The sequence below is a fragment of the Chanodichthys erythropterus genome, chromosome 15 (genome assembly GCF_024489055.1).
Source record: "Chanodichthys erythropterus isolate Z2021 chromosome 15, ASM2448905v1, whole genome shotgun sequence".
Lineage (NCBI taxonomy): Eukaryota > Metazoa > Chordata > Actinopteri > Cypriniformes > Xenocyprididae > Chanodichthys > Chanodichthys erythropterus.
The window spans coordinates 9840862-9865289 of NC_090235.1; the positions used below are offsets into that span (position 1 = coordinate 9840862).

The 24428-nt window shown below is 38.6% G+C and overlaps 1 protein-coding gene across 3 annotated transcripts; it reads left to right on the top strand.

Annotated features, from left to right (window-relative positions):
• Positions 1-1560: 1560 nt before the first annotated feature.
• Positions 1561-23353, top strand: LOC137002046 (E3 ubiquitin-protein ligase TRIM39-like). 3 transcript variants are annotated; one of them, XM_067361488.1, is made up of 9 exons: positions 1561-1681; positions 4636-4730; positions 4979-5532; positions 9359-9454; positions 11742-11975; positions 13498-13636; positions 20559-20654; positions 21582-21608; positions 21746-23353. In XM_067361488.1, the coding sequence occupies exons 2-9, from the start codon at positions 4658-4660 to the stop codon at positions 22294-22296; spliced, it is 1770 nt and encodes a 589-aa protein (XP_067217589.1). In that variant the 5' UTR covers positions 1561-1681; positions 4636-4657; the 3' UTR covers positions 22297-23353. The 3 variants fall into 3 exon arrangements, with proteins under 3 accessions (XP_067217589.1, XP_067217592.1, XP_067217590.1); XM_067361489.1 differs by lacking the exon at positions 1561-1681 and adding an exon at positions 2938-2987; XM_067361491.1 differs by lacking the exon at positions 20559-20654.
• Positions 23354-24428: the final 1075 nt, after the last annotated feature.

The window sequence follows — 24428 nt, forward strand, 5'->3', positions numbered from 1 at the left end:
AAAATCTGTCCGCAATTTAGCATCCTCAATATCTTGGCTTCACGTTGCCCGAGTTTGGTGATGATCAGATGAATCACCTATGAGAAGTGTATCAAATTCCAGAGCATGCGTTTTTCAAACAACCCATAATAGCTGACTTCCTGTCGGGCAGAGCTTATGACTATGAGTGCAGAAGTTGTTTGTCCTGATGAGCTCTATATGTGTACCGAGTTTCATACATATGTTTAATGTATGGACCAAGTTTTCTCCACGTCTTTGGGAATTGGGCCCTAATTAATGGCTGCCTATGGATTAACCTGAATCAACAAATCCTAACCATCACATCTAGTGTATTCAACTTTACAGGGGGAAAAAAACATTCAAAATATTAAAAAAATCTTAATTTCTTTGATGCAAAAAACAAAAACAAAAAACAACTTAATGGATATTAAAATGCAAATTAGATTACATTTGTGTGTGTGCTAAACTAACAATAACTTCTTTATTAAAAGTAAAAATTATGATAAAATTGTCAAAAGAAAAGGAAAAAAAAAAGCAAGAATCTTGTAAGAATCACTAGGTGCGATCGCAGTACACATGACACAAATAACACTCATATCAGCAGTCATTGTGAGAGAAGGACGGCCTCTACTGGAAACTTTTGGAAATTACTTACTTATATATATATTTTTTTTTTTTTTTTTTTTTTTTTTTTTTTTGTATGTGTAATGCAAGAATATATAAATATAAATATAAAAATGGTAATTTGCATATTTTGAATGTGTTCCTAAATCTCTACTTACACTCTTAATCTCTAGAATGTATTCCAAATATAATGCCATTTTTTCCCTGGCACTGTAACATGAACAATTGCTTACTGCCATTTTTCCCCACTTTCCCCACAAGCAAAACAGTTCTGTAATAATAATAATACAAAAATAATAACTTTATTTTTATATAGCACCTTTAAAGTAGCTTCTCAAGGCGCTTTACATAAAACAAGCAAATGGGAATACAACACACACAAAGCAATACAAGTTATACCTACACACACACACACACATATATATATATATATATATATATATATATATATATATATATATATATATATATATATATATACACATATAAAAATCAAGACAATCAAGTAAAAGCTACCCTAAAAAAGAGTTTTTAAATATGATTTAAAAATATTTAAATTCTGTGCATCTCTGATGTGAGGAGGGAGTGCATTCCAAAGCCTAGGAGCGTAGGATGAGAAGGCCCTATGCCCTACAGAACGCAGCCGTGTCCGTGGGACTGCCAAAAGACCAGCTTGTGAGGAGTGACGCTTGGGTGTGCATAAGATTAAAAGTGCAGACAGATACTGTAAAAGGGAAGGCCCACTGTCTTAACCTTTGAAATGTCCTGGTCTTAGAAGTTTCAAGGATAGTTTGTGGATCCACATATCTGTATAAGATATAAGCCGCAATATGTCAATCTATTTTCCCACACAGATGATTTTATTGGCAGACTTTGTTCTGGAAACTGATAATTGATATATTGGACTATGACCTTACTGTAGTTCAGAGAGATTCAGAGAAAGTTAAACTAACTTGATCAACAACAATATGGACGCCTGAAACGATCAACCTCTTTAAACAACAGAATATTTACTGAGCCATTCAAAGAGTCTTGTGGACACATCTGATCCTCACAGGTAATGATAGAAATATAAGAGAGATTGAGCTGAACAGGTTTCTAATGGAAGTGATCTGGTTTAGTAGAGTTTATGTTGAACTGGAATGAGTTGAACTGAATCAGTTTTAAGCGTGTGAAATGGTATGTATTAACAGTATATATATATATATATATATATATATATATATATATATATATGTTTTTTTTTTGGAAATTATATCACTTGTACTTTGTACTTTCATTTAAACAGCTGGCAGGTCAAAGGATTGTTTAGCGAGGTTATGAGCTGGACAGGTTTCTAATGGAAGTGGTCTGGTTCAGTACGGTTTGTGTCAGACAAGAACAAGTTGAACAGAACTAGGTTTAAGCATGTCAAATACTCAACTACTTTAGTTGTTTACTGCACTGAAATGGTTTCAGAATTTAAAGTGTGTCATTTTATTGGCTGTAACACAAAGTATGGTGTTTCTGTCATTTTGTCACATGACATAAAGACTAAAGCAACATGAAGTAAATGAGCTGCAGACAGACTGAACACAAACCTGCTAAACTGAAGCTGAAAATCACATTCACATAAAAATAAACACCATGTGCTACATACTTTAAAATTATATGGTAATTATAATAGCATGGTAATCATCAGGTCTTAATTACTGGGGATTTTAATATCTATGTGTCCTGTCCCGCCAAGCCTTTGGATAAAGCTTTTTTAAATCTTGTGGAGTCTTTTAACTTAGTTTGTGGCTCCACACATATATTTGGACACATACTACACTCACCACATGGATTATAGATCATTTACATGTTTAAAGCTTTTCTAGACTTATATTTTACACATTCTCCTGCAGCAAACATGAACCGTCTTCTTCAAATGAAAAATGTTTAGAGCCTTCTGCCGAAATCTTTTTTATTGATAAGATTGAGGCTGTAATATTTCTTTCCCTTCGACTTTTTTATCCATTTCCGGCCCCTTTAAATCTCGTGCTCTCCGCCCACGGAGCTCGCACTTGCCTTGAACAGTGCATAAAAAAGTTTATACAGCTAATATAACCCTCAAATGGATCTTTACAAAGTGTTCGCCATGCATACTACATGTATGTGTCGGATTATGTGAGTATTGTATTGTGACGAGCAGGGCGGGCGAGAGCCGTGAGGGAACGGCGCGAGGCCGGTGACGCGAGTGATAATGAGCGTCACCTGCGAGGCGTGCCGGCATCGAGTCTCTCACGGAGGAGCTCCGGAGGCATAAAAGGAGGAGCGACTACAATGAAGGACGAGAGAGGACCAGCCCTGGACTTTATGTTATGTTTTAGACGTCCGCGAGGGTACTTTTGTTTTGTTCTTTGTTTATTTTGAATTAAACTTTTGTTGAAAGTTCGCCGGTTCCCGCCTCCTTCTTCCCACATTTACGAACCGTGTTACATGTATACTGTTATATTGTTTACATTTGATTCAGAATGAATTTGAGGGTGTGATCTGTGGCTAACGGCTAATGCTACACTGTTGGAGTGATTTATAAAGAATGAAGTTGTGTTTATGAATTATACAGACTGCGAGTGTTTAAAAATGAAAATAGCGACGGCTCTTGTCTCCGTGAATACAGTAAGAATGCTAACGAAACATTTAGAAAGACAATTTACAAATATCACTAAAAATATCATGATATCATGGATCATGTCAGTTATTATTGCTCCATCTGCCATTTTTCACTATTGTCCTTGCTTGCTTACCTAGTCTGATGATTCAGCTGTGCACAGACCCAGACATTAATACTGGCTGCCCTTGTCTAATGCCTTTCATAATGTTGGGAACATGGGCTGGCATATGCAAATATTGGGGGCGTACATATTAATGATCCAGTCTGTTACGTAACAGTCGGTGTTATGTTGAGATTCGCCTGTTCTTCGGAGGTCTTTTAAACAAATAAGATTTATATAAGAAGGAGGAAACACTGGAGTTTGAGACTCACTGTATGTCATTTCCATGTGCTGAACTCTTGTTATTCAACTATGCCAAGATAAATACAATTTTTAATTCGAGGGCACCTTTAAAATATCCTTTTCTTATTGATCTTATGAAGTATTCTAATTTATTGAGATAGTGAATTGGTGGGTTTTTGTTAAATCTGAGTCAAAATCATCACAATTAAAAGAACCAAAGACTTAAACTACTTCAGTCTGTGTGCACTGAATTTATTTAATACACAGCTTTTCCACGACATAGTAATTTATTGAGATGCACCTGTAGTTTGAGCAAACTCTGGTTTTTCGGGCTTATGAAGGTGGATTGGTTGGTAACTTATGCTACATGGCTAGGCCTCTCTCTCCAGACTGCAGATGGCCCAGAATGCAGCAGCTAGCCTGCTGACGGGTACACAAAAGCGGGAACACATCACCCCCATTGTCGCCTCTCCTCACTGGTTACCTGTCCATTTTAGGATTCATTTTAAGATGTTGGTATTTGTTTTTAAATCTCTTAATAGTTTAGCACCTAAATATCACTTAGGTCTGCTGGCCATTTGCTTTTAGTTGCCCCAGGGGTAAAGTTGAAGACCAAGCATTTGTAGCGGCAGCCCTGAAGCTCTGGAATAGTTTGTCCCTCTACATTAGACAGGCTCAAACACTTGCTGTATTTAAATCTTGCCTAAAAACTTCATTCTGGCATTTGATGATTTGTGAGAGCTGCTTTTTAATGTTTTTATTGAGTCTTATTGTCTTCTTTGTGTTGTTGAGTGTTTGTGTGTGTATAGCAATTTGGTAAACACTGGCTTTTAAAAAGTGCTTTATAAATAAACTTTGACTTTGACTTAATCATATAAAATAAATATAGTGTTAAATAATAAGAATAAGTAACCCAAAATCTGACTTTGGAAGTTTCATTTAAAACAGCGACCAAATAAACACTCAATATTACAAGGAGCAAATCATTGGTCATAATTAATCTGAAATACAATGTTTTTTTTTTCTTGACAAGGCTTGAAGAGAATTAAAAAACAATGGCAGGAACTTTACCAAAATCAACAAATGAAAGAAAAACCAGGAGACAGAGTATAATATATGAACCACCATGTAAGTCAGTCACCAGACGAATGACTTTCACTCTTCTCATACAGTAATATTTTGAAATATATAGTTCAGGAATGTACAGTAATGGATTAAATAATTTCAGTTTAAATCAATATTTCTTATTCATCAATCCATCATCTATTTATTTGTTTGTTTATTCCCAACATTATTAAATTCAGTGTTTATTTCAAGTATGTCCAGACTTTAGACTAGCAAAGCAGGTGATTTATCTTCTTAATTTCTCTTTCCAGATATACCATCCTCCAGTAGTCCACTGACTGATGTGTTTCAGTGCTCGATATGTCTGGATGTGTTCACTGATCCAGTCACCACTCCATGTGAACACAACTTCTGCAAGACCTGTCTGAATAAACACTGGGACAACAGCCAGACCTGCAACTGTCCATATTGTAAAAAAACATTCAAGCACAGACCTGATCTCGAGATTAATATCACACTCCGAGAGATCACAGATTACCATAAAAAGAACAGTCCAGAGAAAAAAACTGAAGTTCTGTGTGACATCTGTGAGGAAAGAAAGCTGAAAGCCCTGAAGTCGTGTCTGGTGTGTCAGAGCTCTTACTGTGGAACTCACCTGCAGCGTCATTTGACATTGGCAGGTTTAAAGAAACACAAACTGATCAATCCTGTGAATAATCTTGAGGACTATATATGTCAGAAACATGAGAAACCTCTGGAGCTGTTCTGTAGAGATGATCAGACGTGTGTGTGTTCGATGTGCATTGTGAAAGACCACAAGAACCACAACACTGTTCCTATAGAAGAGGAGAGTGAAGAGAAGCAGGTAAAAGTTACTAACTAAACTAACTTTAAAGGGTTCACATCATGAGGAATCACATTTCTTTATTTTGTGAAACAAAAAAGTAAAATTTCTTTAGAAGGCAGTAGGCCCTGACCTAAATGGCACACTTCATATGCACTTATATTCCTGTGGACTTAACATGGCTGCCATGATGGGCATGTGTTCCTTAAGTCCATGAGACAGTATGGTGTAACATATTTTATGTTTCAGAAGGGTGCTTACGGGCACCCCCTTTGCGGTCGATATACGCCCTTGATGCGCTCTTTTGTGAGACAGGGATAGCAGCCTGGAGCTTGGGGTAATGGGCATGCCGAAAGGTCTTTATCATAGTTAGTTTGCACATGACATTACAGGGTGGCATGAAATGCAGATGTAGGGCATACACTCTTAGCCCGGATTTTATATTTACTTAAAAATATAATTACAATATACTTAAAATATTTAAGTTTGGTTGCATTACTTATAAAATATAAGTAAATTCTACTAATTTGTGGGTGTATTTGAATGTGTTAATAAATGTAAGTTAAATGCACTTAAATTATGAAGTTTTTCTCCTGACCACGCCTCCTTCACACTGGTTTGTGGCAGGTAATGACGCCATTTTGTTGTGGTGTGTGTGAATTGAAGGAGCTGTTGATGAGCAGTTGGAACATTTGTTTTGGCTGTTCTACAGACATTTTTTTCCTAACATTTACCTTTTTATAGTTTTTCACCAAAGGAGAAAATCACAATTTTTAAGTTACCATCATCGAGGGTCAGGGTTTGTTTTAGTTGAGCTCTTGACCCTTAACTTTTTAATATTAGATTTTGTTTGGTCAGTTTTAACTGCAATAAAACCAACCAGACAAGCCAAGTTAAAAGATGATCAGGTGATGTTGGTTATGTTTTCACATAATCATTATTTGATCTTAATCACTGAACTCATTTAGGGTCCAATCTCTGAGTTAGATTTACATTATTGATTACAGAAGCACTGTGATTCTACAGCGGAGGATCAACTTTTATAATACAATTTTTTTTTTTTTTAAGTTGTTCTTATCACAAAAAAAAAATATATATATATTTTAGGCACATACAGACATCAAGAATCAGCCTGTGAATCTCAACGACGGTGACAAGCAACATGTTCTGATAAACAGATCAACTCTGAACATTAGAAAACAAGCTGCTAAAAAGTCACAGAAAAACAGCAAAATTTAAATAGTGAGAATAAAGAAAATTACTAAGACAATTCAGCTCATAATTTATTCATGCAGCAATGCATGATGGGAGGCATGGATGAATTTTGATTGGTGGCAAGTTAACTTGCTTAGTACATTGAACTTAAATATACTAGTTGTAATAACTACAAAGTAATTAATATTACAAAACATTTTAAGTTAAATGAACTTGAATTATTAAGTTCACATTACTTAATCATTACTTAATTTTTTTAGGGCAACCAGTTTCCTCAAATTTTTTAAGTAAATTCAACTTATCCGGGCTAACAGTGTAAAGTGATTTTCTTCATAGGGAAGGGCTATGAAATGGCTAATTTATAATCGATCAAACCAAGAAACCACAAGCTTTTATCGTGTATAAAAAGTTGTTGTTCATCACTCTTTTCACCAATGAGAAACCTTCCTGCACGCCCCCTACGTTTCAGCATACCCCTACTCGTGCTAGTTCGGATGCAGACTTCAGGCTTGTTCAAGATGCATCGGTGCTGTGCAGACCGATTGGTGTATAAGCAACCCCCCCGTCAGCCCAAAAACGGAATCCGTCGGCCTGGGCGAAGGTTAATGCGTGTATGTCTTTTCAGCTCCCCAGTGAAGTTCACTTAATTTCACTCGTTTAATCTGACTCCAATTTCAAATGATTATTACTCTTAGGTTGTGTTTCCAATTAGAAATGAATCATTGGTTATGTATTAATTTAGATTGAGATTGATTATTCTGGGTATCCCATATTTTATTTTGCTCATTACAGACCCATACCACTTAGAGTCACACACCCCAGGGTTTGCGTGGATCTCATGACACAAACTCGGCAGTTCTGATCTTAGTCAGAGGGTGCAGAGTTTACTAATGCATTTGAGTCGAACCGCCACATACTTGCTAAGCCAGTTGATAGACAAAAATCAAAAGGTCCCATGATGTTGTTACGGTATGCAGGTCGAGAGACGAGGCAGATACGGATAGAGTCCAGGGAAATAAGGGATCTGTGACATTACCCCCCCCTCCCGGTAGGCGCGTCCTCGCGCTGTAGATGGAACAACCGGGAGGGAGGCGGGCGCCCTGGAGACCTCATGCTGGAACAGGAGGAGGAGCAGACTGGAGAGGAGGTCTCCAGGGCGGGTCCAAAAACAGCCATGGCGGGTCAGGGGCTAAAGGCAGCCATGGCGGGTCAAGTGCAGCGGGCAGCCATGGCGGGTCAGGTGCAGCGGCCTGCCGAAAAGGCCTGGAGTCCAAGCGATGCCGCAGGTCCGTAGCACCATGGCGACACCGACGGCTTCGCCGACCGAGGTGTAGGCAGGGTTCCAGAAGGCCGCTGCGGAACCAAGACGACAGATGACAAAGGAAAAGCAGGAGGGAGTGAAGAAGCCAAGCGAACAGAGGGACGAAGTGACAGAGTGAAAATGGAGGAGTGTAGTCCTGAGGTGAGGGTGGGCTGATGAGGGACCAATGCTTGACTGGAGGAAGGATGGAGGCTGGTGAAGCTAGTGGACTGATGGGCCATGGTGGAGATGAGGGAGGTTGGAGCCAAGGTGGAGGTAATGGGGCAGAGGGCCGAGGTGGAGTGCAGGATGAAGGGGCTTGAGGTGGAGAAGCGAACGGACAAGGAGTGCAGGGAGTGAGTGCATTATAAAGGGAGTGCAGATAATAGAGTCCAGGTGCAGGTGATCCGTGATGATGAGGCGCTGACGAGGGAAGTGAGTGCAGGTGATGAAACAGGAGGATGATGGGAAATAGAGTCCAGGGAAACAAGGGATCTGTGACAGATGTGCCTATGTTCTCCTTTAGTTTGAATCTATCCTGATGCAGATTTGCGGAAATATGGACTCCAATAATCTATTGGTCATAATGATTTCAGAAGAATCCAAGAGTAAATAAAATATAACATTTTATTTGTCAAGTAAAAATATATCATGCCAATTAGTTGGACAATTAGAAGCCAATTCAGAAATAATAAATGAATAACATCAACTGAAATGCATATACACACAGTGGTGGATTAGTGTTTTTAATCACCGCATGGGGGTCTCTGGCTACAGAAGATCCCGCTTGACTGCTTTGCACTTTACCTTATATACACAGACCAGAACACAGGTTGTAAATTTTTACTACACCAACAACTGTTTTGTGGGGAGAGGAGTGGGTTTTCACAAAAAGAGAACAGAATTCTCCTTAGTTTTCAATCTTCTTCATAATTCCACATGTGAGGACAGTTTAGGGCAAGGCGTTGTCCTTTGCTATTTATTTGAGACCTTCTCTCCAGAGGAGTTTTATTGCTTTATTGCAGGGCACTGATCTCAGTTTTTGTATAGCAGGAAAATCAAGTCTTACAGGTGTATGACATCAAGTACCACAATAGCCTTTTGAAAAGCATATGGCCGCATATGGAATCGCTCTCATGGTACATTGATGTCATAAGTCGAATGATCTGCGCATCACCGATGCATCTCGAACAAGCCTTTCTTTTTGATAGTCAAAGCGGCATTACGTCATAAAAGTGTGGTCTCGTAGGAAGACCACGTGTAGGGTGCCATTTAGGCCAGGGCCTAAATCTCTGTTATGATAAATGTGTCTGTATTGTTCTCTCTCTGTAGACTAGACTGATGAATAAACAGAAAGATGTGCAGCAGATGATCCAGGAAAGAATCAAAAAGATTCAAGACATCAGACACTCAGCAAAAGTCAGACAAGTGAGTTAAATGATGTAATACTATTTATTACATCAGTTAGTTCAAGGGACCTTTTACTGTTTGCATCACTATGCTTTTCTGTGTTTTAGTGGTGAAGATTTTACAGTGACTTTTTCTGCAGGCTAGATACACCATTAGGTGTTGACAAGTGATTGTCTGTTTGAGAATCAATCTTAAAGGATTAGTTCACTTTCAAATTAAAATTTCCTGATAATTTACTTACCCCCATGTCAGCCAAGATGTCCATGTCCTTCTCTCTTCAGTCGAAAAGAAATTACGGTTTTTAATGAAAAAATTCCAGGATTTTTCTCTTTACAGTGGACTTCAGTGGCCTCGAAGTGGTTGAAGGTCAAAATTAAAATCATTCATCAATTCAGTGCAGCTTCAAGCGTTCTGCACGATCCCAGATGAGAAATAAGGGTCTTATCTAGAGAAACCATCGCTCATTTTCCAAAAAAAAAAAAATTACATTTTATACATTTTAACCGTAGATGCTCATTTTGAACTAGCTCTCTTCTTCTTCTCCTGTATTTGAATTCTGGCAGTGTAGACACTGCTAAGTGTATTACTGCCCTCCACAGGTCAAAGTTTGAACTAAATTGTCATATACAATATGCTAGTGCAAGTATATAACAATTAGTTCAAACTTTGACCTGTGGAGGGCAGTAATATACTTAGCAGTGTCTACACTGCTGGAATTCAAATACAGGAGAAGAAGAAGAGAGATAGTTCAAGATGAGCATCTATGGTTTAATCGTATGTAATTTTATTTTTATTTTTAGAAAATGAGTGATGGTTTCTCTGGATAGGACCCTTATTCCTCGTCTGGGATTGTGTAGAATACTGCAATGAAGCTAATTTTGACCTTCAACCATTTGGAGGCCATTGAATTCCACTGTATGGAGAAAAATCCTGGAATGTTTTCATCAAAAACCTTAATTTCTTTTCGACTGAAGAGAGAAGGACATGGACATCTTGGATGAGTAAATTATCAGGAAATTTTAATTTGAAAGTGAACTAATCCTTTAATTGATCTGGTAACGAACGACTTGTTTAAACAAAAGAACCAAACAAACATGGGAACACAACTACTGTATGTGTTGCTCAGACATGTCCAACAATTGTTTCGGCTGCAGTTTTGTTTGGAAGTTGGAACTGTTTTTGCCGGCAATGCAAAAATATACAAAACTGTCAATATTGAATCCATAATGCAAGTTAGTGAACAGCATGTGACATTTCTCCTCAACAAGACACATCGTTTGAAGAATAATTCAGTGCAGTCGGTGAAGAATTAAGTTATAAATTATGTAAACTGATGCATAAACTTGGGAAAATGAGATCCAGGCTGTGTTAACGTTATGATGAAAAATGATTTATTCATTACAATAAAATTTAGCCTCACACGCACACTTTAATCGATAATGAAAACTTTTAATAAAACCAAAAGGTAAAATAACCATCATAAAGCAATAGTCAATATTTAATGATACATTTAGAGTATTGTAAAATCCAGAGTATTGTGTCTAATAGATGAAGATCAAAAGGAATTAAAACATTTGAAAATAAGAGAGAAGAAGCAGAAGCCAAGGAGAGCAAAGGAGGGAAAAAGCTAAATTATCAGCGACCTCAGTCCATATTATACCATAAGCATATAGGGAAATTCCCAACCCACTCAAACTAATGTTTTTGTTCTAATGAGAAAAGGTTACATGGTTTTACCCATTATATCATAAACTGGTCAGATGCCAAAAATAGATAGAAAAGGTGTTTTGACCCTTAGGGAATTTTACAAATCTTATACTATCAAATGTCAGCAGAAATAATAACAGACATATTTTGATCGGATTCAAATGAGCACTAATTCTGAAAAACATCACTTCTGCAGTACTTGGCAGGTGTCCAGTATCTAACCACAAACGTGTCAGCGTGACCTGTCACACCGGAACACTTGAAGAACAATTGAATATAACAAGCATGCATACTCTTAAATATAAAATAAGAATAACCATAAGGGTACAATAACAAGTAAATACTTGAAAATATGATAAGAATTAATATATATAAAGTAGAAGTACATAAATATACGAAATCAAAAGTAAAACTGATAAATCATAAGCCATAAACCATTAGCATAAATATTTATAAAATGCATGAATATTAATATGGACCATTTTGGATCCACCAAAATAAACCCATTAAAACACTATAGCAGAACAATAGTAGACAACCATTGATTATTGTCTTATTAAACACCACTAATAATTAGTTGATTGTCCTGGTTGAGCAGAGAAACACAGAGAAGGAGAAAGCAGCCCGTGTCGAGCTCTTCACTGATCTCATCCGCTCCATTGAGAGATGTCAGACTGAACTGCTGATGAAGATGGAGCAGCAGCAGAAAGCAACAGAGAAACAGGAGGAAGTGCTCATTGAAGAGCTGGAGCAGGAGATCATTGAGCTAAACATGAGAAACACTGAACTGAAGCTGTTCTCAAACACTGAAGATCACCTCCACCTCCTACAGGTCAGTCAACATCTCTCTGATCAATGTTAATTCAGTACAGGTGCTGATCATAGAATATCATCAAAAAGTTTATTTATTTCATTAAATCCATTCAAAAAGTGAAACTTGTGTATTATATTCATTCATTACACACAGACTGATATATTTCAAATGTTTATTTCTTTTAATTTTGATGATTATAACTGACAACTAAGGAAAATCCCAAATTCAGTATCTCAGAAAATTACAATATTACTTAAAGGGATAGTTCACCCAAAAATGAAAATTTGATGTTTATCAGCTTACCCCCAGTGCATCCAAGATGTAGGTGACATTTTTTCTTCAGTCGATCACAAATGATGATTTTTAACTGCAACCGCTGCCGTCTGTCATTCAAATCATTGCAGTAGATGGGAACTTCATCTATAAGAGTGAATAAACCTTGCTTAGACAAATCCAAATTAAACCCTGCGGCTCGTGACGACACATTAATGTCCTAAGACACGAAACGATCGGTTTGTGCGAGAAACCGAACAGTATTTATATCATTTTTACCTCTAATACACCACTATGTCCAACTCCGTTCAGCTTCCTGCTAGTGAGGTCAAAACACGCGTTCTGAAGACGGAAGTGATGTCTCGCCCATATACTTCAATGAGCGCGAGACATCACTTCCGTTGTCAGAGCGCGATCTGACCTCACTATCCGGAAGCTGAATGGAGTTGGACATAGTGGTGTATTAGAGGTAAAAAATGATATAAATACTGTTCGGTTTCTCGCACAAACCGATCGTTTCGTGTCTTAGGACATTAATGTGTCGTCACGAGCCACAGGGTTTCATTTGGATTTGTCTAAGCAAGGTTTATTCACTCTTATAGATGAAGTTCCCATCTACTGCAATGATTTGAATGACAGAGGGCAGCGGTTGCAGTTAAAAATCATCATTTGTGATCGACTGAAGAAAAAATGTCACCTACATCTTGGATGCACTGGGGGTAAGCTGATAAACATCAAATTTTCATTTTTGGGTGAACTATCCCTTTAAGACCAATACAAAGAAAGGATTTTTAGAACTCTTGGCCAACTGAAAAGTATGAACAGGAAAAGTCTGAGCATGTACAGCACTCAATACTTAGTTGGGGCTCCTTTTGCCTGAATTACTGCAGCAATGCGGAGTGGCATGGAGTCGATCAGTCTGTAGCCCAGGCGAGACGCTTGACGCTGTCTGTTGTTCAAGAGTGGCTTGACACAAGGAATGCGACAGCTGAAACACATGTCTTGCATACGTCTGATGATACTGAGATACTGAATTTGGGATTTTTCCTTAGTTGTCAGTTATAATCATCCAAAATTAAAAGAAAAAAACATTTGAAATATATCAGTCTGTGTGTAATGAATGAATATAATATACAAGTTTCACTTTTTGAATGGAATTAGTGAAATAAATCAACTTTTTGATGATATTCTAATTATATGACCAGCACCTATATGTGACACCATAAAAATCCCCATCTTGAAGGATTTCTCCTCTCTCCTGCTGTAGATTTACTCATCCCTGGGTACCACTAGAAACAGCAGGAACTGGTCTGAGATCAGTGTGAAGACTGATGAGAGTCTGGAGACTCTGAGGAGAGCTCTGACTCGACTGCAGGACACTCTACAGGAGAAACTCACACTAACTGGTACGACAATATCAAATACACCACACAGATTCATATATTTATCATCTTTTTATCAGGACTGACAACTATCACGCATTCAGCATGAGACTCTTCTCAGACTCTATCACCTCACATCCATATTATCACACAGTGAAAAAAACATTGCGGAGCAAAGAGGACACTGACAACGCACAGACAAAACAGAGCAGGTTACTTTTTAAATGAAATAAAGTCTCAGCCTTCAAATTTTGTATGTTTAATTAGGAAAATTCAAACAATAAATACCATTTTGGCAGTCTTAAAATGGCGTTACATTGCTGCAGCCTGTTACAGTACTGCTGGTGTATCAAATGCAGGATGAGGAAGATAAGAGTTAAACAAGTCTTTACTTGATAATCCAACAGGAAAATACAGAATCCAGAAAGGAACATACACCAACGTAGACACAAACGATACCCGACAATGAACTGAACATAAACATATAACTTATATACACTGAAGAATTAACTCAAATGACAAACAGCTGTGATGAATGCATTGTGAATACACCGGTTGGGTGCTTTCTTCGATTATCAGTTTACATAACCGTAGCTTTCTGCCAGCAGCAGATGTCATCAGGTGCTACCCAACCTTCCTTGAATGTTTCGGCCCTTAACCACAACACTCTCCAGTTGGTGAGTTGGCAGTGGTGGCCAAATCACTGCCCATCTGCTCCTGGCTTCCAGCTTTCTTCCTCTCTCTTACTCCATATCCAGAATAAAGCTTGTTCAGCCTCCTGTCCCATCCTATGAGTCGCATGATTCTTGCCCCTCTCATCCATGCCTAAAGCTGACAGCAACCACCATGCTGATTTAGCAGGAAAGCCTCTACAAGCTATTTCCACAGGGAACAGCCATGCCTGCCACCCCTTGGATTAGCAGCTGATATTTCAAGGCTTTTCTCTCATTTGCCTCCTCACAGCCCTCCTTCAGTGGCACGGTCAGTTCAACTAGGATGATTTTACGATCTTTGTCTGACCATAGAACGGTATCTGGGCGAAGAGCTGTGTGGACCACTTCTGGGAACTGCAGCCTCCTTCTTTCCTAGATCCCTCCTTGATGAAGGTGATAGTTTTCCCCTCACCTGTGCCACTTGGCCTCTTCTTGCACCTCTCTTGCTCTATTGTGTCAGCGAGGGACAAGAGTACCTTGTAGTGGCGCCACCTATAGTGTCTTTGGGTTAACAACATTTTACACCCTGACCTTATATGTGCCAGTGTCCCCATTTGACCGCAAAGCTTGCAGTACGGGTCATCTCTCAGCCCCCATGTGTGCAGATGAGATGGTGAAGGAAGGGTGTCATACATAGAGCGCAGCAGGAAGGAGATGCGGTATGGCTCCAATCTCCACAATTCTGCCCATGTTATCCTACGCTTAGGCAGATCCCATTTTGTCATGCTCCCTGGGATGCTCGTTCCACTGCTCTGGACAAATGCCTCTGTTCCTCTTAAGCCCAGATTTCTGACTGGACCATACCTCGCCTGACCATTGTGCTTGCGTTCCCAAACTGTTGTAAATGTGATTAGTGTCCATGGTCACTGATTGTGGTGGAAACTAGAACAAAGGAACATGTGACAGATGAAAACAAACAAACTGAAAGTTCATGTGGAGTGTGGATGTAACAGAACGCCAGTAGTGCCCAATGGCGGCATCGATGGAGGGAGGAGCCATGGCAGAGCATTGATGAGGACTGCCATGGGGAAGACTGCAGTCAACGACAGCGAGGATGGAGCCCACTGCGCAGTCGACGAGCTGAGGTGGTGGAGAGATGGTGAAGGCCACGACAGAGCCGCAGTGACGACCTCCCGAGATCGAGGAGAGGATCCGGAGGTCTGAGGATGCATTGGAGCGACCAAGGGTGGAGACGGAGCCTGAGGTAGGGCGGAGCAAGCCGTAGTGGAAAGGGGTGGTGGACCAGAGAGCAGCGGACGGTCTGTAAGTCCGCAGCGGAGGCGATGCAATGTCTGACCCAGGTGGAGCCGGCGTGCTGAGAGAGTCCAGCTTGGTTGAAAGGCTGATGGTCTACTCTGAGGTCGAAAGGTCGATGGTCCACTCTGAGGTCGAAAGGCAGATGGTCCACTCCAAGGTCGAGGGCGGAAGGAGCGCAGTCGCAGGAGTCAGAGAAACAGAACGAGGCAGCTCGATACCTTCCGAGGCTCGAGGCGGAGCTTCAGGCTCCTCGTGCCGAGGAGGAAATGGATCCTGGCAGGCCAGAGATGGTGCCATGCTACTGAGAGGAGGTGGTACCAAGGGACTGAAGGGAGACGGAGGTGACAGGGTGGCACTGATGGCTGGAGACTGGGAAACAGGCTGGAGTTCCATGCAAAAATCCAAAAGCAATGGAGTGACCCTAGTAGATTGGAGAGATGGTGGGAGAGGCACATTGGGCAGGACCAGCTGTACAGGCAACAGTACTGGGGCTAGAAGTGTGTCCTCACCACACCTTGAGTCCAGCAGTGTCTCAGCAAACTCACTCTCAGTAGCGGGGGGGTTGGTGGGTCTCACTTCCGAACCCTCAAAATCCACCAACACTCCCTCGGTGATGGATGGCTCGGTCGGCTCACACACCTGGTCAGGCGTATGCTGCTCGGGCTCCTTGGCGATGTGACCCCCCCAATTGCTTTTGTATGCGTGGGCGGTTCAATCATGGTGGTCTCCGTCGTACTACCTGCGATGGGCTTAGGTCATTTATCCTCGCCGTCTGGGTGGTTCTGGCTGGACACTGGATGGGAAGTGGGGCTGGTGGCAACCGCAGCGGTGAATGCAGATCCGCAGGTTGCCAACACCCACTCCACATAGGATGCAAAGCTCCCTCGAGGGCCCTCCCTGGACAGCTGTACACGGGTGGCGGCGTTGAGTCCGACGTACAAGAACATGCACAGGCAGTGGTCCAGGAAGGTGGTCTGATGGGCGAGATCCAAAAACAGTAATAAATGTCTCTCGAGGGAGTTTTCTCCCTGCTCAAGGCACATAAGTCTCACAGGTGGTTCCATGGTGAAAGGCAAGGGTGAAAACATGGAACAAAATAAAAAACACTGAACACGAAAACAAAAAGAAAATCTTACAGATAAACACGTCGCTTTACTTTTTAGGTCGAGTATTCTGTTAGAGTACTGCTGGTGTATCAAACACACGACGAGGAAGATAAGAGTTAAACAAGTCTTTACTTGATAATCCAACAGGAGAATACAGAATCCAGACAGGAACATACACCAACGTAGACACAAACGATACCCAACAATGAACTGAACATAAACAAGTACAACTTATATACACTGAAGAATTAACTCAAATGACAAACTGCTGTGATGAATGTGATTAGTGTCCATGGTGACTTATTGTGGCGGGAAACTAGAACAAACAAACTAAAAGTTCATGTGGAGTGTGGATGTGACTCAGGCTCAGTTAAAGCGGCACGTAACATTAACGATCATCAGAGGGTATGTTGAAAGAACCAGTATAACTTACTGAAATTTATTAACCCTCTACCGCATAGTGTTGCCATATGGCAACATACAATTTGTGTTCATTTCCTTGCCACCGTCTCTTTAACAGAACATTCTCGGTTTTTTTGTTGGTAAGAGAAGACCTTAATTTAGCCAATGATGTGCTATTTTTTTCTGTGGCACGATTTTCTGACAGACTGCCGTCTTTTGTATGTAGTTGCTGAAAGCAAATTAAAACGTCAGTAACAAACAAGGACCCGCCCATGTCACATTCACAAAAAAATTGTTAACATAATCTCAGGTAAGTTATGATAACATATTCACCACTCAAAAAAAAAAATTATGAAATTAGTTTTTGGTAAATCGATAAAATGTCTGTGTTGCCATATGGCAACACTGCGCAATAATGGAATGGCATTATTATAATAGGTTAGATAGCTAGCAAAGGCCAGCTGCAGTCTGTTAGTCGTATGTTAAGGACTGCCATGGCATTTATATTATGGATTAAATCAACATCGGAGACCTGCCACTACAGCCAGTATACTGGCCCAGATCAACCACTGGCCTACCATTGTGTCTCAAAAAGTCTGGATGTAAGTGTATTGTTAGGGTGAAGTGCACCAAATGTGATGTGTACATGTGTCTCACCTCTGAAAAAAAAAATGCTTTTTGAACTTTCATACAGAAAAAAGGTGAAGTTTCAAGGATTATGGGGGGTTCATGTTCATAACCTTCCTCTCATAAGATTGCGTAATGTTGAATTTTCATGAACTACAATATTTTTGGTTTTATGTAAATGTTTTATGATACATGATGAACAGTATTAGATTTGATTTTAACTGTCTACATTTGCAATTTAAATAATATTCATGAAAAACATAATGAAATTCAAAGAATATAAAGCATTATTCAGCAAAATAATAAATTCCATAAATAAAAGCACAAGATGTTGGGAAATAAGTATAAGGTGTTGTTTATATTTACTGCTAAAGCTTATAATAGCACCAATTTATTCAATACAAACAACATTTCTGAGGAAAAATATTAACTATATACACTTACACTTATTTTAAGTTATTTCCACTATTGCGCGTTGTTGCCATATGGCAACATATCATAAAGTACCTTAAAATAATATTTTTTTCCAAATTTTTTTTTACAGCACTTCAAGTTAAGCCATTCTAAGAAAAGAAAAAGAGTCAAATATTTTTTTTTATAAATTTATCATAATGCGTGCGGTAGAGGGTTAATTGCTCAATCAGTGTTTCAACAGCAGATAAGACAGCTTGTAAATAATGTAATGTAACATTTACCTGAGAAAATCCATTCAATGCTCAAAAACTATAGTTAGCAAGAAAATGTACTCCAGAGAGGAGCAAAAAAAGCACTAGGCCTACGTCCTGAAATGCAATTGTAGGCTATACAAATCAGTTGTTTATAAGATTTAAAGGGGTGGTTCATTGCAATTTCACTTTTTTTTAACTTTAGCTAGTGTGTAATGTTGCTGTTAGAGCATAAACAATGGTAGAGCATAAACAACAAGTTACAACCCTCAAAGTTCAGTGCAAAGGGAGATATTTTCTTTTAAAGAATACTCTGTTTAAGGACCACAACAAACGGCTGATAGGGACTACAATGAGCTTCTTCCTGGGTTAGTGACATCACTAACCCTAAAATTTACATAAACCCTGCCCCCGAGAATACGCAACAAAGAGGTGAAGCATGTCATAAAAGCAAGTTCTGTCATGACAACTCTCGGAGTGTTTAGTATGGTAATGGATATGACAATGTAGATATATTTGGACTTGGCGGAATAGATCTGATACCACCAGACCATTTAGTATTTACTGTATAATGTGTCAGAAGATTAGCACTAGAGGATCTTAAACTACGATTTGCAACATATCTCGACAGACAGTCTGAAATGTATAAAGGTGCCAGATTATGCAGTGTTTTATAAACCAATAAAGAACCTTACAGGGGGGAGGGGGGTCTAATGCTTTCTGCATTGATCATTGTCAAATGATTTAATGCATTCTGACTTATTTACACGGTTTAAGAGTTGCATTCTCTTGCTAAACATGGCCAAAGATTCAAAACACAAGTTGGATGATGGAGTATTTCTGTGCCAAATACACTACTTCTGGTTCCAGATATGTTTCGGATAGTATGTATGGCCCTGGATCATGTAATAAAGGGCAGAATTGCTTGTATGGGTATTTCTCCCTGATAAGCGTGCACACACATGAACCAGAGCGAGAACAAGAGCATCAACGTGCTGCTTTTGGTTTCAGAAGCCCCGAGAGATTTTTCAACAATGTCACAGAAGATGTGTGTTTTTGGTTGTGAGGGAAAGATAACCTTTTTCAGCTTCCCAAAGAGCCCAGAGTTAAGGGAACAGTGGATGGAATTTTTTTCCTGGGGTAGCAATGGAGTTGTGCATGTATGTTTGTTTGTTCCCAGAATTTCGGTGATAAATGTAATTGTAAACAAGTCCCAGTTTGATGCTGGATTTTCAGATTGCGGGCGCTGAGTAAAACTGCATCAAATGTCTGTGTATTGTTGGCTATCGCCTCACAAGTGCATGTAATGTAAGCAACACAGACATGTTTGTTCTCTTTTTTATTTATAATGATGTCGGAGCTTGCAGACGATCTCTATGCAAAAGCTGCTTGTGCTTGTGACTCTTTTTTCGGAGATATGAAGGATGCACTACTATTTTATGGGTACTCAAAATTAACATGTTATAGAAATCTGTGTGTGTTAAAAATCAATACTTTGATGAACTGGTAACCAAAGTAATTCCATTAAAACCAATGTAATATGCTCTCTCCTTTTTAATTTCATTAGTACTGTGGCTGGTGCATTTTGTATCTATTGTAATTTCGCCATAGAAACCTTAGGTAAGCAAGTATACATGGCATTACCACAGTTCTCCATCAAATATCATGATTAAATGGTGTATAACATCACATTTAAAATGTATAAGAAAATTACAAAAAATACATTCCATTCTGAAAGTCCTTGCAAATTCTGTGCATTAAATCCATTCAGGGTGATCCTCTTGTTTAACATTCTTAAGTCGGAGTCAGGCTTGAATTGGTTTGAAATTGACGCCATCCTTAATATTTACATCTGAGTAAAGCTTGCTTATATGGTAAGTGGCGGGACATTTCCTGAATATGTGCTAAACGTTACAAATCACAGCACATTTTGTATTTCGGAAAGAGGAACTTCATCGAAACACACTGTAAAAAAAAATCCCAGTAAAATTTATGGTAAAAAACCGGCAGCTGTGGTTGCCAGAATTTTACCGTAAAAAATACAGTAGCAACGAAAAAAAAAAAAAATCTGTTAAATTTACGGTAAAATAACATATTTCATTAACTGATATAATGTTAATTTACCAACCTAATGAAGTACTAATATCTGTTTTGTATCTTTATAATACACTGACAGTCACCAAACACAGTGGTGATAAGAGTCACGTGATGAATCAAAGTTCATTACAAGCAGATTTTCCACAAGCTGAGGAGGACAACACTAACATAGAAGGTGCATGCAGTGTCATTCACACACACACTAAACACCATCATGGTAACATGCATGACATTTTAAAAATGCAATAAACATTAATTTAACAACATTAGATGTAACATAAAACCCTAATGTACATAACTGATTAGAAAAAAATGAGAAAAACTAAGAAGAAACAGAGTTATTTCAACGAAAATATATCAAATGTGAAGTGTCACGCAGGGAATTGTGGCAATGTCAATTTACGGTTTTTCACTGTAAATTTTACAATGAATTGTTATTTTTCACTTCCCAAAACTGTGAATTTAACAATATTTTACCGTAAAATTACATTAAATGTACCGTTAGATCTATTACAGTTATTTACCGTATACAGTACGGAAACATTCTGTAAACCAGTTGACAGTTTTTCACCGCAGCATTTTTACAGTCTTTTACTGTTAAATAACGGTCATTTTTTACAGTGCAGGAAGTCAAATGACTCGTTTATGCTAGACTGGGGAGAGATGTGCTGTAATAATGGAAAATATGTGAAAAATAAGTGTTTTTTGAACAAAGATGCATGAAAGCATATTCAAGTACACCCCAAAAACAAAATTTAAAGGGGCTAAACTGGCAATGATGAAGTAGGGATTGATCTTCTTCTGTGGAGGCAGTGCTTGCTGCCCTTTGACGTCATAGATCCCCGCTTTGAAAAACCTGTCGTTTGCTGGGTCTGGTGTCAATAAAAGCTTTTATTGGACTAACAAGGAAGTTTTTAGTTCTGAAACTTATAGGATATTCTTAAAGAATGATGACCTCTTATATGTCAATAGCTCAAGGAAAACAGATTAACAGTGCTAAAAAAACACACATTTATCAGATAAAACATGATGTTGTTCAAAATCAATTTTTTAAATACAACCTTAAGATCTGATGATGTTTTATTGTCATGTGTCTCCACAGATCTGAAGAGGATGCAGCAGTATGAAGGTACAGTGTGTGTCTGAACTACACTAGATTACATTCATATACTCACAGCTTCATTACTGACCTACAGGATGATTAAACACTGATTAAATATTAAAATGTCTGTATTAAGTTGTGATTCATATTCTCTGTTTTCTCAGTGGATGTGACTCTGGATCCTGATACAGCTCATCCTGCTCTCATTCTGTCTGATGATGGAAAACAAGTGAGCTGTAGAAACATTAGACAGAAACTCCCAGACAATCCAAAGAGATTTGATACGTGTGTAAATGTCCTGGGAAAAGAGGGATTCTCATCAGGGAGATTTTATTTTGAGGTGCAGGTGAAGGGAAAGACTAAATGGACTTTAGGAGTGGCCAGAGAATACAGTAACAGGAAGGGTTTGATCACACTGAGTCCCAGTGATGGATTCTGGACTGTGGCTCTGAGGAATGGGAATGAATATAAAGCCTTCAGTAGTCCTCCTGTTTCTCTGTCTCTGAGAGTGAAGGCGCAGCGGGTCAGTATGTTTGTGGATTATGAGGAGGGTCTGGTCTCCTTTTATGATGTGGAGTCCAGCTCTCATATCTACTCTTTCACTGGTCAGTATTTCACTGGGAAACTCTATCCATTTTTTAGCCCAGAACCTAATGATGGAGGTAAAAACTCAACTCCACTGATCATCACATCTGACATTTATGCAGAGTTGTAGTACTCGAGACCACTCTTGAGACCATTTTTTGAAGGTCTTGGTCTTGCCTCAGTCTCGACTACATTCTTGGGGCCTTTTCACACCTGTTTGCATTGTTCCAAAACAGGGACTTAATTTGTTACAATGTTGCCTTCTTGGTTCGGTTTGCTTTCACAAGGCAATATTCGCAGAGTTAGTTTGCAATCAGGCTGGGATAACCTCGTTCTGGAGGTCTCGGAGCATTTGTTTTGGTGCAGATCCAAGCGTGACTGTCGTGTTCACATATGCCTAAACAAACCAAGCCAAGGGAGAAAATGCACCAGGTTACAAAACAAATGCTCAGGTGAAGTGTGAAAGCACCCTTTGACTAAAAAGACTAAAAGGATTTTGTTTCAAGACGAGTCAAGACCACAACTGCTGGGATATAACTAAATTGCCAGTGCATTGTCTGATTTATTTATTAACATTGTTAATGTGATTAGATGTAAAACTTACTGCTTAATATGCAATCAATAACTTATTTCTAATTTGATTTATATATATTGTGCTGGTTCAAAACTTTACAAGGGACTGTGTAAAAAATGTCACAAATTAATACAAATGCTCACAAAATTCAAGATATTGTTGCAAAAAACTACAATCTGTATTTTTATATTATAGCGTGATATAACTAAGCAATATCACAAAGCTTTTTTCACAAATTTCAGCATAATTGCAAACATGATATTGCTTTTATACAAACATTCAGTAAAACATTATTTTTAAATATTATTCTCAAAATTATTTATGCATTTGTAATTTACCAATTCAGATGCATTTTCTGTACCATCTCTGCAGTGCAAAGATGAATTTTGTTGTTAATGATTTAAAAAATAAAAAAGACGTTTCTCAGGCGGTAATGTGGATCTTTATGAATTTAAGGAGTGCTGGTCTTGACTCTGCTCTGCCTCGGTCTTGTTTTGGTCTCAACCCCTCAATATCTAGGTCTCATGTTGGTCTCAACACACATTGTTCTTTTTCTCGGCTTGGTCTCAGATTAGGTGTTCTTGACTACAACACTACAATTACAATAAATGAATTTACATCCTATGAAATACTTAATGAAAATAATGCTTCATGAAAAAAACATAAAAAATATATGTGTTCTTACTCAAAGAATGAGAATTGTTTGTTGTAGCTGCTTGGTTAACATCTGTGGTTAACTGATTACAGCATCTGAATGAAGACATTATTGTTTCTGTACTTTTAATGAATAAATTATTGTATCTGTTTTATTGTGTACACTATATTTTTGAGTGTGATTCTTACATTCACAACCATAATTCAGGCTCATCAGTTTGATTTGTACATAAAATTCATACGCTCTAGGTGGCCTTATAAACATGTTAAGCTGAAATTTTAAAAACATATATTTTATATATAAAATTCAGCATTCATAGATGTTGTTTTTACAGTATATTTCATCACAGTAAACAGTTAGCAAAGCTGAGTTATCTTGAGATGCGAGAATTTTTTTGTGAGAAGTTCACCTGTGCATATGTGTAAATATGAATGGGCCTAATCTACACAATTATTAGTGAATTATAAGTGGACCTGTTGTAGGAATGAATGAATGAATGAAAAACAAATATAGATAGAAAGTTGAAAAAAAGGTAATAAAGATAAGTGTAGAATTAAAAGACAATTCCCATAACACTGCGAAGAGGAGCAGCAGGCGCCAGCACTTCCGGTTCAACTTCCAGATTGAGTGTGTTATTTAATCGAGCTTGGAGTTTTCTCGTTATTCTATTTTCACTGTACATGACTTAAATGTTGGAGAATATTTAAGGCCCTCAGAGACTGCCGAATTATGTGACCCTAGTAGGTGCTGTATACAGGCCTAAATGCAGTCACCAGGAGTTATGAATACACCAAAACCTTCTACACAAGGGCATTTTTCCCACTGCCTCGCAAGAGCAAACATAAAGTGTGATGTTGATGAGATATTATGGCCTGACCCAGACCTGAGATGAGATGATGAGAACGTTGATGCTGATGCTGTTGCTGAGTAACAGGTACATTTGCTCTCTTTGGAAATAAAAGCATTATACTCTGCATGGACACTACCTTACATGTTTTGTCAGTGTGACATGTCAAAGGTCAGCTTTTTGTCC

What these genes read in the sequence shown, in the direction of transcription:
- LOC137002046 (XM_067361488.1), top strand. Translation starts at nt 4,658, where the DNA reads ATGGCAGGAACTTTACCAAAATCAACAAATGAAAGAAAAACCAGGAGA. An exon ending in TATAATATATGAACCACCAT is followed by an intron (nt 4,731 to 4,978) that starts GTAAGTCAGTCA and finishes TTCTCTTTCCAG; the next exon opens with ATATACCATCCTCCAGTAGT. An exon ending in GAGGATGCAGCAGTATGAAG is followed by an intron (nt 21,609 to 21,745) that starts GTACAGTGTGTG and finishes CTGTTTTCTCAG; the next exon opens with TGGATGTGACTCTGGATCCT.